At 45.8% G+C, this 12,182-nt stretch overlaps 1 protein-coding gene across 1 annotated transcript in view; it reads left to right on the top strand.

Moving 5' to 3' along the window:
* Positions 1-12,182, top strand: part of NUP155 (nucleoporin 155) — a 1,628,423-nt gene that overhangs the window by 171,842 nt on the left and 1,444,399 nt on the right. Inside the window, exon 8 of the mRNA XM_069627148.1 lies at positions 258-331. Within this exon, the coding sequence (XP_069483249.1) occupies positions 258-331 (74 nt within the window). The remainder of the gene's footprint in view (positions 1-257; positions 332-12,182) is intronic.

Raw genomic sequence — 12,182 nt, 5'->3', positions numbered from 1 at the left:
CCAACAGATGTTCATTTGGTAAAGGTGTTTTATGGTCCAGTCATTGGGTTTATTTTAGTCCGTTATAGATCTTCGATCTCTTATTTGACTCATCCAATTTTCAATGACCAGAGGGCAACTTCTTTTAAACCATCTAGTTTCACTTCCCTTCTTTGGTTTCGTGCTGTGATAGACCAGAGGGGCAGATGAAACTGGCACAAAAAAATCTAATCGTTTTAAAAGCTGATGTAAGTTTGTGTTTTGACTTTGTTTTCCAGACCCAATTGTGCAAATTGCCATTGATAACTCCCGGCACACCTTGTACACTCGCTCGGAGAAAGGTGTAATTCAGGTATGTTAAGTTATCCAGTGTGTCATCAGAGCTTAGTGTGTGAATGTAAAAGGGAGGTTAGGGGACAGGAACTGATGGAAATGTTTGTTCAAAGTTCCGATATTTTGCTTCCTTACAAAGCACCATAGTGTTACTTAAACTAACTAACGAGGCTTATTTCAATTAGATTTTGCTTTGCACGACTTTGAAAATGAATATACATTTTCTAAATTGCATTTTCAACTTCATTTAATACGTTTATTAAAATGTTAACACTCTCGTGTTTTACAACATCATTGTGCTGTCCATGCAAACATCTACTTGTTGGACTTTTCAAAATCTCATGAAACCGTTAAATGAGGCTACTGCTTTATTTTCATGTTTCAAGTTTTTTTTTATTTAAAACGAACAGTACAAAAAAAAGATTATAAGCATACATAAACTAAATATGTTGAGTAAAGGTGATGCAATAGAATTAACTTTCCCCACCCTTCGTTTTCCTTACGATTGTCAACCTAACTCCTCCAGAATAAAAAAAGAAGCTTACAGTTGCAGTATAAGCATTCTCACTCTCGTAGGACACATCATCCGTGTTTTGCGTTTTAATAAAAGTTAAGTCAGCACTTTATACGCCATATTAAGCAGGAGGATAGTTATGAAAGGCACGAGTTAATTCTTCACACAGGGGCACCCCCTACATTTTGGTGTACCAGGAATCGCAATCTGCAATGTCGGGATTTCCAATGAGATCCCAGCATTCGATTACTGATAGAGCTTTACTAATGGGTTGACTAATGCCTCTAAAAAATCTCCTAATTGACTTCAGTTTTCAGAATGAGACCTTTCAGCGATACGTCCCCGAATATCAGTAGCTTAGGAAAGGACCAGCAGATGTGCAAGTATGTGCCTGCTCCCCTACAACCTCTACAGCATCAGACTGATTTGTCTTGTCAATAGCGTGTTGCTCGTTCAAGGGTAATCTCATTTGAGGGCCTCTTTTTGGAGAACCCTAAACGTTTTGCTTTTTCCCTTGTTTTCCTGTCCTTTGACTTCTGTCACTCTTAGGTTAGATTTTCATTTCTATGCTAAATCTCCCTCCACTGTGAGACCCCCAGCACTTTTTGCTGGACGTGTGGTCTCTATTTCCATGTTCCTAAGTGAATGTGAACTTTTTTTCCCCTCTCGCCCTTTATTTTACTCTTTTTATAGGTGTCATTTTGTTGACTCGCCATAGTATATTTTTCAATACACTTTCCTATGACTTTTTGGGCATCTGCATTGATTTATTGCAGCACACAGCACTTTATGTGCAGTGTTGCTGGGTTGCCCCTTGGGCTTCCCTTTTTATTTTCTCATGATCTAACTCGTTGAATTACTGTTTTCAGGGGTAGAGGGGGATTTTCATCCCCTTTACATTTTATGTAGTGAGACCATCACACTACCTTATGTGGAGTGCTGAGTAGATACATGGAATTCCCTTTGTCACTGCTCCAGTAAAATTTATGTTACTGTGACAAGCTTACTATTATGGCTGGTGGCAGTGGACATACTTTTCCGACTTGTGTGTTAATATTACATGCAGGCTGTCAAACCAACCACGTTTATGCACAGAAGGGTTCCCATTCTGCTAGAATGGTGGCTTCTTTCTTTTTTTGCCTTTTTAGTGTGCTTGTCCTTTCTTGGTCCTTCTTCTGCAGTCCTGGGTGGGGGAGGTCTTGGTTGATTTGTCTTTGGTGGGAACCCTGGGGTGCTGGCTGTCCTGATAGTACAGCCACCGCCCCTTTCTGTAAAGTGCAGGGAGAGTTTGTAGAAGTTGTGTGCCGGTTCTAGTATTACTGTCTGATTCTGAAAGCTGAAGAAAAGTTGACCACTGAAGCTGAAGCCGAAGAGGAAAATGAAGAGAAGACTGATGCAGCTGGTTTCAGCAACCAGAGATGCCTGCTGTGTAACCAGAGCCTGTTCTGAACCATTCTTCCATGCAACGTAATCCCGAAGACTACACTGAACCAGAGATTATTGGGACCTTTCTGTTTTGCTGTGACCTGCAAAGCAAGCCATCTCATGACGTGATGTGACCTTCCTGCGCTGCAAACCACCAATACCCTGGGACCTCAAGCCCGAGTGCTGTCCAACAACTTCTGATGTCCGATTATTGTTGAAACTTTGGACTCCTGCTGGACCTCCAGAGACCTGATTTGACTCCTTGAATTCCCCTCACCAGAGTGCTGTCCCAAAATAGCAAGGAGAATCAGACCAGCAACAGCCGTCCTGAATCTGGTACCTTGAAAAGGGATGCATACGATTTGGCTGTGGCAGAATTCTTTGTGGACGTTATTGACCGTGGTTAATTTCGCCACAAAGACAATTTTGCCACAGCCAAATCCGGCAAAATCTTAGCCCCCCCATGTCCCCCAATACATCACCGACCCACGCCCTACTTACATTTTTGACGTCCCCTTTTCTTTTGACCCAGTGGCGTCTTTTCTGTCCCTCCTACGCGGGTGTGATCCACCCACAGGATTTTATTTTCCCCCATCCCTCGTCTCCAATGCTCCGGAAGCGATGGACAAGGGACACCCCGCTCCTCGTGTTCAAGTAATACAGTCAAAAAGAAAGGTCAAAAGTAAGACCTATAATAAGGTCAAAATGACCCAATTACCAAATGTAAAAAGTCAGATTGGGTAATTCCTTGAAAAGGGCACTAAATCCACAGGGCCACGAAAAGCACCTGTTGCAGAGAATTCTCAGAAATGTGCGAATTCCTCTCTTCCTTAGAGACCCCCAGCCCTTTTGCTGGACTCTAGGACTTAATACTTAACCTGGAGAGAGTGAGACATTTTTCCCACTCTCATGTAATTTTTCTGTGATTTTAACACTGTTTCTTTTGGTTTTGGAGTCTGACAAACTCAATAGGCATCTTCTTTGCATTGTGATACACAGCACCTTCAGTGCAGTGGCAAAGTGAAGTTTTAGATTTCCTAAAGGTTTAAATACCTTTTCTTGGTGAAACTACCGTTTCCAAGAGCAGTAAAGTGAAATTGACTTTACTTACCTTTTGGAACTTTCTAGACCCAGCACACACTATCTTACCATAGGGTGCTGGAGGGGTTACTTAGTATCCCTTTTATTTCTAGTTTCTCATGCAACATTTTTATGTTACCCTTTCTACAAATAATGGCTGGTGGCAGTGGTCTACTTTTTACTACCATTGTGTGTTTTTATCGCGGGCTGCGTTCGCAGCTGCAGTAAGGCACCCATGGGTGCTCATTTTGTAAAAATTGCCTGGTCTTCTTTTTTTGCCTTTTCTTGCTGGAAAGGTCCTTATTGAGATTTACTCTGCACGCCAAACCAGGTCTGGTCCCTTTGTTCGCTTTGTCTTTGGCAGGATTCACGAGTGAAACCTGCCTCTGGCTCCACCGTGTCCGGCAGGGGCAGGAAGTGAGGGAGGTGCCCGGAACTCCCTGTGCTTAATCTCCTTGGTTACAGGAATGCACCCAAAGGTGATTGGCTCGCTGGCTGTCTGTCAAAGACAGCCACCATGCTGTGTGATTGACAGCTAGGCTGAATGGGAGAAACCTGCTATAAGGCGAGGCTTTTTGGCTTGGAAGGCAGGGTTGACCACTGGATGAAGGAATCCGAAGAAGAACTTGGAAGAGACACTTGCTGCAACTCCTGGACTGTTGGTTTGCCCGGTGAAGCCCTGCTGCTGTTTTGAAGCTCAGAATTTGCCTCGACTAGAGAAGCCCTAAAAGGACTACTTCTCCCCTTGAGTTGGTGGGACCAATCAACTCCAAAGTGTTACTCGTTTGGACATGCTCTCGGAGCTGGCTGTACTTCCACTGCTGCTGGAACCGAAGGGAGAGGAACACCAAACGGAGTGCATCACTTTTAAGTCGGACCCAAGTTTGTGGAAGATCCTCCGGACTGCCAGTTAGCAGGACTGACTAATCCTGAGCAACTTAAAGTGCTGGTCCCCAGATGCGAGGAAAATCCCAAGTGGTAACCGTGAGTCCGCGGTGGTGCTATTTGCTGAGACGCGAGGAGCTTAAACCGCAAAGTGCCGCTGAATAGAAGTTTGTCCTTTCCTACCGCTGGCCGTCCCATTACAGTGCAGGAGTCCTCAGAAGTCCTCCCTCTTGTCCCCATGACTGAGGCCCAGGAACAAAAGGATGTACAGAGCTGCATAGAACAGAAGCCATCTGGAACAATTTGTTCTATCCAAAGCTACTGTACAGCCTTAAGAGAACTTGCCTCTTGTTGTGGCAGCCTTACTTGATCTCAGTTAAGATTTGTCTTGGTTGCTACCTCTCAAACCTCCCTGCTTGTGACCCTATATTAATTCTACTTTTTCTACAAAGACTTCTAAAACATTGTGCAAGACTTTTACTTACCTGCAAGAAGTGCTTCAGCTCACCTAGACTTTTGCCCAATTGACATTGGCTGGCCTCTCTCTCTGAATGACTCTTCTCTCCTCTGCTTGTGTCTTACCTTCCCTCCAGGAGAGGGTTAATTTACTTTGCATTGGTGGGGGTTCAAAAGTACTTACCTGCTTCAGAATATTTGTGTGATCTCTTGTTTTATTCTGAAATCTCTTTACTTTAACACTCATCTCAGTATTGCTCTCAATGTACCAGTGATATATTAATGTCCACAGTGTCCTAGTTAAGTCACCTGAGGGTGTAGGAAGTGTCTGTGTGCAATCCCAAATGGGTATTTGCTGATTTAGAGAAACTAAGAGTGTGTATTTTGGAGTGTATTTGTGCGTTATGTTGCCCCTTCTGAAGAAGGCTTTTTCAAACTGACTGTTAAATTAATAATTGTTTAATTGAGAAACCCTGAGTGTAAGTTTTTATTTGGATACTTGTCACTGTGAATCTCTGTTTAACTCCCCTACTGCTCACATTGACCCCTCTTGAGATGAGCCTGGCTGCTCAGCCACACTACCAACCTGTGTAGTGCAGACTTATACCAAAGGTTGGGTTCCTATTAATAGGAGGTCAAGGTTGTTGTAGTGTACCCAAAGGGTACTGCTCCAAATCTTGCCTAACAGCACCGAAAAATCCTTTGTTGGGAGCCTTTTCTGTTGACTGCTGCTGCAAGTTCCCTTCCAGTCAGGGGCGCCGCCAGCGGGTTGCCAAGGGGGGCCACAGCCACCTTCACAAGAATGCTGGTCGCGACCCCCATGCCCAGTGCAGTGTGAACAAACATTTTTTTTTTGTTTGCTTTTTTGCTAGGGCTCGAGAGGCCATGATGCGCCACCCACGACGGACTGGGGTCAGGACGGGCCCGGAAATAAACACAGCCTGACCCGCTTGGAGGTGTGCATTTTTACTTTAGTTCGTGCTTCCACGGCAGGCTGTGCTTATTTCCGCGTTTCAATTCCATACAGTTTCTTGCTCGGCTGAAATCCTCAAGTTTCAGTTGTACCGACATGTGCGCAGCACATACTTTTGGACAGACACACGCTGCCAATATTTTTGGATTGGCAGGCAGTGGCACTGCCACTGAAAAGGAGACCTGAGCTGAGATTCCACCAGCAGGCAACCACTTCAGAGGGAGCTGAGGTAAGCAGTGTCTGTGTCTAGCACCCACCCTGACTTCCGACTCACATATGTCTGGGCCCTGGCTGAAAAGTGTCAACACTGACGTTATTTAGCGGTCTCCCTTGCTACCCCTGTGGTCCCCCTTGCTACTCCAGAAAAATACATTTAAGAACGTTTTCTTTTTTAAAAAAAACCTTTTAAATTAAATGCAAGGCCCTAGGGTGTGGCTAGCGCCATGTGGCTCTTTGCTTCTGGAGTGGCTGGCTTTCATGTTCATGCCTTGGATTTATTTTTTATTTTAAAGAACTGGGGTTCCACAAGTCTAACACTTTCAGCAGTGACCCTAAGAAAGAATAGGAATACCAACTCATTTGTCTTTCTAGAATTCTATACAATAACTTCTAGATTAATTAAAGGTTTATTTCAGGCACACTTTAGGGGGGGAGTCATTGATTTCGTTTTCTTCTTGAAAACCTCAACTCAACCTTTCATCCTTCTGAGGTCGATAAATGAATACCAGCACAGGTTGGGTGATATTGTATGTATATTTGTTCTATGTAAAGCGCTTGGGCGCAAGTGCTATATAATAGCACATCACTATCATTTGGCCATGGACGTCTGCTTGCATTGTTATTTAGTAATATGGGCCTATACACACTGATATTAATGATACATATGGCGATCCATCCTTGTATGAAATGCATATTGCATTATAGTGATGTCGTAACAATGTTTTGTAGCATGCTTAGGAACAATGCTATGTGATGGCATTTTCTGTTTTGTCAAGGGGTGAAAGGTTGTGTCCATCGCTTCCTGTGATATCACTTTGGGGTGTGGTCAAATGATATCACAGCAGTCAAGGGTCATGTGATGTCACTTCTGCTATCCCTGACGTTTTGGTGAAATTACGTCCCAGAATGTCGAACAGCCTGTAAGGATGACCCAGGAGTGATGCTTTTATCATTTGAACACAACCAACAATTTATGAATTTAATTAGTGGTGTTAAAAAGAATTCACTGAAGGTGTTTATATTTCCTGAAAAATGCATGTTGGATATAAAGACGCAGGATTTACAGAACAGCAATCTGCTATCATGATATGATATAGCATTTATAACGTGCCTATACACAAGTGTTTCAAGGTGCGACGTGGCAAGGGAGGGGGAGCAAGGGGAAGACCGACAACGATCCTACTAGGCCAGGTGTCATTCAGATTGCGCAAGTGCATGGGAAGGGGAAGGTGGAGACGTGCCGGGGGTACGGGCAGGGGGGATAAGGACAGTGCAGTACATGGGATAAGAACAATAAATAAACAAATAGTCAGCAGGTGGCAAGTCAGAGGGTAAGTGCAGACGTCCGGTGGTAAGTGCAGGAAGTGGGACCGTAGGGATACAGAAAACAGTCACCAAGTATGGGGGTTGCCAGGAAGGCAGTGCAGGAGTGCGACTGGCGGGGAGTGGACCTGGGCCCGGTAACCAGTACAGTTTCCGTGTCAGCCAGGAAATCCGCAAGGAGAGGAGGAGAAAAAGCGGACGCGAAGAGAAAGGTTTTGAGGTGTTTCGGAACCGAAGATGGTTCTCCTCAAGTTTTAGGGAGGCAGAGAGGCTGTTCCAGAGGGAGGCCCCAGCCGAAGAGAGAGATCTACCACCAACTCGTTGCTTGGAGAAGCGACTGACCCCAAGGAGGCCTTGTGGACGATGCAGAGGGTTTTGAACTTAATCCTCGCAGCTACTGGGAGCCAGTGCGGAGACTTCAGTCCCGGAGAGATACGATCCCTGGGCTTGAGGCCAAGGACCAGTCTCGCAGTTCTGTTCTGGATAAGTTGCAGAGGGCGGAGAGAAGAAGCAGACGGATTTAGGAAGAGGCTGTTGCAATAGTCCATCATGGAGAGAATCAGAGCTCTGGAGACAGTGAGCTTCTGGGGGAAGGAGAGGAAAGGAAGAATATCTCTGAGGAGGTGCAGCTGGTAGTGTGACTTCTTAGAGATGTGAGGAGAGGAGAGTGTAGAGTCGAAGATGACCCCGAGATTTTTAGCCTTGCAGGAAGGGTGCCAAGAGAGGCCGGCCAGAGAGATACAGGAAAGGAGGGAGCGGGTGTGCCGATGAGGAGAATCTGTCTTACTGGCATTTAGTCAGAGGTCATTGGCAGCACACCACTCCTGGATAGCAGACAGACAGAGATGAGGGAGGTAGAGGAGGAGGCCGAGAGTAGCCTGAAGATGAGCTGAGTGTCATCCACGTAGCACTGAAAGTTGGGGCAGAGAGCAGCTATGCGGTGGGCCAGGAGTGCCAGGTATTGGTTGAACAGCCAGGGAGAGAGGTTAGACCCCTGGGGGGACACCACAGGTAGAGAAAAAGATAGCAGAGATGAAGGACCCAAGTTGAACCTGGGAGGGTCTTTTGGAGAGGAAAGAAGTCGGCCACGCCAGAGCCTGACCTGTGATACCCAGGTTATCACGGGTATGGTTGAGCAGGATGGTATGGTTGACAGTATCAAAGGCAGAGGAGAGATCAAGCAGTATGAGGATGCAAGGGGTGTTAGAGTCAAGGTTGGAGAGCAGGTCTTGACGGATTTGCAGGAGAGCCGTTTCCGTGCTTCTGGCAGCTGTGAAGCCAGACTGATGGTCATGAAGACAGCCAACCGATTCAGTGTGGAGATTAAACTGGGAGATGGCCAGTTTCTCCAGGAGCTTGCCCAGGAAGGGAGTGATGGAGGTGGGGGCGATAGTTTGCTGGGCAGGAGGGGTCGGCAGCGGGTTTCTTAAGAAGGGGGTGCACAAGGGAGTGCTTCAGGGCGGGTGAGAAGACTCCAGTGACGAAGGAGTGATTTCAGAAATCCGCCAGGGCATGAGCCAGGTAGTCAATGTGGTCCTTATGGTTTGCCTTCCACAGCCTAATGGTCTGTACATTAATGACATAACATTAACTGCTTTGAAGAAGTAGCTTAGAGCAGTCCTTTTTAATATTGTTTGCATGGCAAAATTAAGTAATTTTAATGCTTCTGTACACTGCTAAATGCCCGCAGAATGTGAATCTTTGAATTTATGGCTGTCGGGCTAGGTGCCTCTTGAATGTGCATGTGAAATGTGGCTGCCGTGGAAATGACTAGGGCGTTTTCCATAATTTTTGCAGCTCGGCAGTTGGCGTTATTTTTTTAAAATATCAAGGACCCTTACGAGAGACCTGATGGGGTAGAAAGCATAAAACCTGTTACTCTTTTCTAACAGATTTGCATTTCTTACTATTTGGCGCATGGTGAAACACTGTCCAAAAAAAAGCAAGGGATCCTAAAAAATAAATAGTGACCCTTGTTTGTTAGCAACAGCTTGGACCTTTTTTGCAACTATCTTAGATGCGTAATAGAGTACAGATGCTAGCGGTCAGTGGTTGCAGTGTACCAAAAGAAGTAGTGGAACTATGTTCCCTGCTCGCCTGCTCCTGCTGCCTGGAATCCCCATTGCCATGTCTCCTCCTATGTGCAATCCAAACCTCCAAACAAACACGCCTACTGTTTAAGGGAATATTCAATGCGGTGCACTGCAGTGCAAGATTCAACTTCTTCCTACACTTCTATTTTAAAATGAAATAATTCCAGAATGATTTCTTTTTAAACTAAAAGTATAGGAACCATTTTTATTTTTTATTTTTTAAACTACAGGAGGCTGCTCCCCACAGCTCCTGCCCACTTCCACAATTGCTATGGGTTTACTGGAGTATATTTTGGCTTCTACTGAGAACTCCGTATTGTTTGACTATTTTCAATGCTTGTGTATTATCTTTGCGTGAGATGAAATCCTCTTTGTTATTGTGTTTAATGAGCACTATGAGCACACACTGCAAGCGTAAATGGTTGCTGTTTTAGTAAGGAAAGTGTATTGTTGGACATTTGATTACTTTTAATGTTGGTCATTCACTAAAGAGTAATATGTTGCTGGGCATACCACCTCAACCCCTAATATTAAGTCTGCTGGGTGCTCAAGAGTAGATGGAGAGGAGAGGGTTTGAACTACTTGCCTACACAAAACCTGCCACACTCCAGTGCAGGCCTTTTGATCTGCCTCTGGCTAGGAGGTTAGGTTCTGCCATAGCAGGGTGTGATGGAAATTGTGTCAAAATGGTATTTGTCTGGTATTCGGACAAAAAAAGAAAACTAGTGAATACAAGTTTAAACAGCATTTTTGAGTTTGGAAATGACCCACATTATTGCTACGCCTATGATTAGTAACTATAGCTATGTCATTTTGTAGACAATGAAGAGGAAATCCACGGAAATCTCTTCCTAATTCTTTAAAGTAGTAGTGGAGATGCAGTGAGGATGAATGCTAGTGAGGATTTAGTGGAAGAGAAAGATAACATAACCGAGCAAGCTACCGAACAGGCAGAGCCAGAAGCACATGACAGCGACAAACCGGCAGAGCCAGCATCAGGGACAGAGAACAGGGAAGAAGCGGCATGGCACGAGAGTGAGGAACAGGCAGCATCAGCAACAGTATTTATTTATTCATATTTTTAAAGCGCACATCAGCCCGTGGGCATCGTGGCGCTGTTGCAGATAATCTTTCTGGTTACAGAGGGAGGAAAGCATGTTATCTACAAAGAGTTTACATTGAGTTCGAGTTTGGTTTTCAGCTTAGGAGTTACAGAGAATTTGCATTTGATTTCATCTTCGAGTAAGTAAGTTTCTGATGTTTGTTAATCTGCTTAGAATCACATGCTGTGCATAGGTCCGACATCCAGTGGTCACTGCGGAGTATTGCATTTTGTTTTTCGTAGTCGAAAAAGGGGACGTCGACAAGGCGTGTCTGTAACACTATCCCTATAGTGACGTGCGTTGTACCCACAATCCCTCACGCGTCGAGGTCCCTCAGATTGTTTTTTTCCGCCCAGCTTCTGGTCGCCTTACGCGGAGCTCCTAGAGAGACATTGCAAATACTTACTATGGACCTCGGTCCTTAATTATACTTATTATATTGTTAAAGATCCCTCCCCTCGACGTTAGCTGTGAAGCTGTTTCTCCGCCGAGCAAGTTTTCGACGGAGGGGAAGAGACGGAGGAGATCCTTCGGCGCTGCTGAACACGTGGCCTGGCCTCGCCGGCCAACATATACAGTAGGGAGAGTGGGGGTTCGAACTTTTATCTTCTCTTTGAGAATGTCTTTCTTTCTCCCCTATCTTTCACTTGGGGTTGTTATCACCAGTTATTATTGCCTCCGCTATGGAGAGGACACCTTTTAAGTTTTGCCCACGCTGTAGGGGCAAATACACTTGGAAGGATAAACACAAGCTCTGTAATCGTTGCTTGCCCCTCGATCATAAGGAGGACAGCTGCGCGGCCTGTAAGCTCTTGAAACCAAGAACTCTTAAAGAACGAAAAGTTAAGAGGTGGGCGGACTATGGTATGTCGAAGTCAGTTTCCTCACCCGCCGCCGCTGTTACAGAAAGTGACGAGGAGGGTGATAACTCGACGTCCGTTACGGAAGTAATTAACCCCCAGAAGGAGCGCTCGCACTCCTCGACGTCCGTCCCCGGCCCCGACGGGCTCGGCTCACGCCCTGCTTAGGGGGATGAACACCCAGGCGACAAGGACGCACATAGACCCCATAGGCCTAAGCACACAACCCACGGCTCTTCTTCGTCAAAGACGAAGGATCCATCAGCGCCAAAGGGGACGCAGGGCACTCCGGAGTCTACCTCAGACCGTAAGGGTCTCAAGCCCCACCCGCAAACGCAGCCGCGACCAGCGATTGGGCTTTCATCAAACACGGGCGCTACCTCAAAATCATCCGACGTAACGCTCCATAGAGCGGCCGTCGAGGAACAACGCGTAACGCAAGCAACGTCGACACCAGAGCCCTCTACTGACAAACTCGTTGTCGAGAGCCTGGCGAGAATTGTTTCCGAAGACAAACATAAGCGGACGACGAAACAAACGTCGAATACCGCACAAACAGCTATAGAAACGCCGAAAAAGCACAAGAGTAGCCAGGAACTGCCCCCTTCATCTAAGGGCACTTCTGAACTACCGGAGGGCTTCTCAGAGGGCGACGGAAACCTTTCTTCGACGTTGTGGGAGCGTTCTAAGCGTTTTGAAGGTGAAAACACTGATTTCCCCCCTCTAGACTATTCAGGGGTCCCCCATGAGACCCTTGAAAGACTCCATTCTTGTATGGAGAAAATGGAAAGGTTTTTGGGAAGCCAAAACTCACCCACACACAAGACCAAGAGAATGGCCCCAGGATGACCCTAGGGTCAAGATTCCTAGGCTGTTTCCCCCTTCTACAGACGTATATGACCTCACTGAAGAGGAGCAATACCTCCAGGAAGATGACGA

The sequence above is a fragment of the Ambystoma mexicanum genome, chromosome 6p (assembly GCF_040938575.1).
Source record: "Ambystoma mexicanum isolate Mex_15411 chromosome 6p, UKY_AmexF1_1, whole genome shotgun sequence".
NCBI lineage: Eukaryota > Metazoa > Chordata > Amphibia > Caudata > Ambystomatidae > Ambystoma > Ambystoma mexicanum.
Note: the sequence above shows the minus strand (reverse complement) of the source record. Positions and strands in the feature narration are given on the sequence as shown.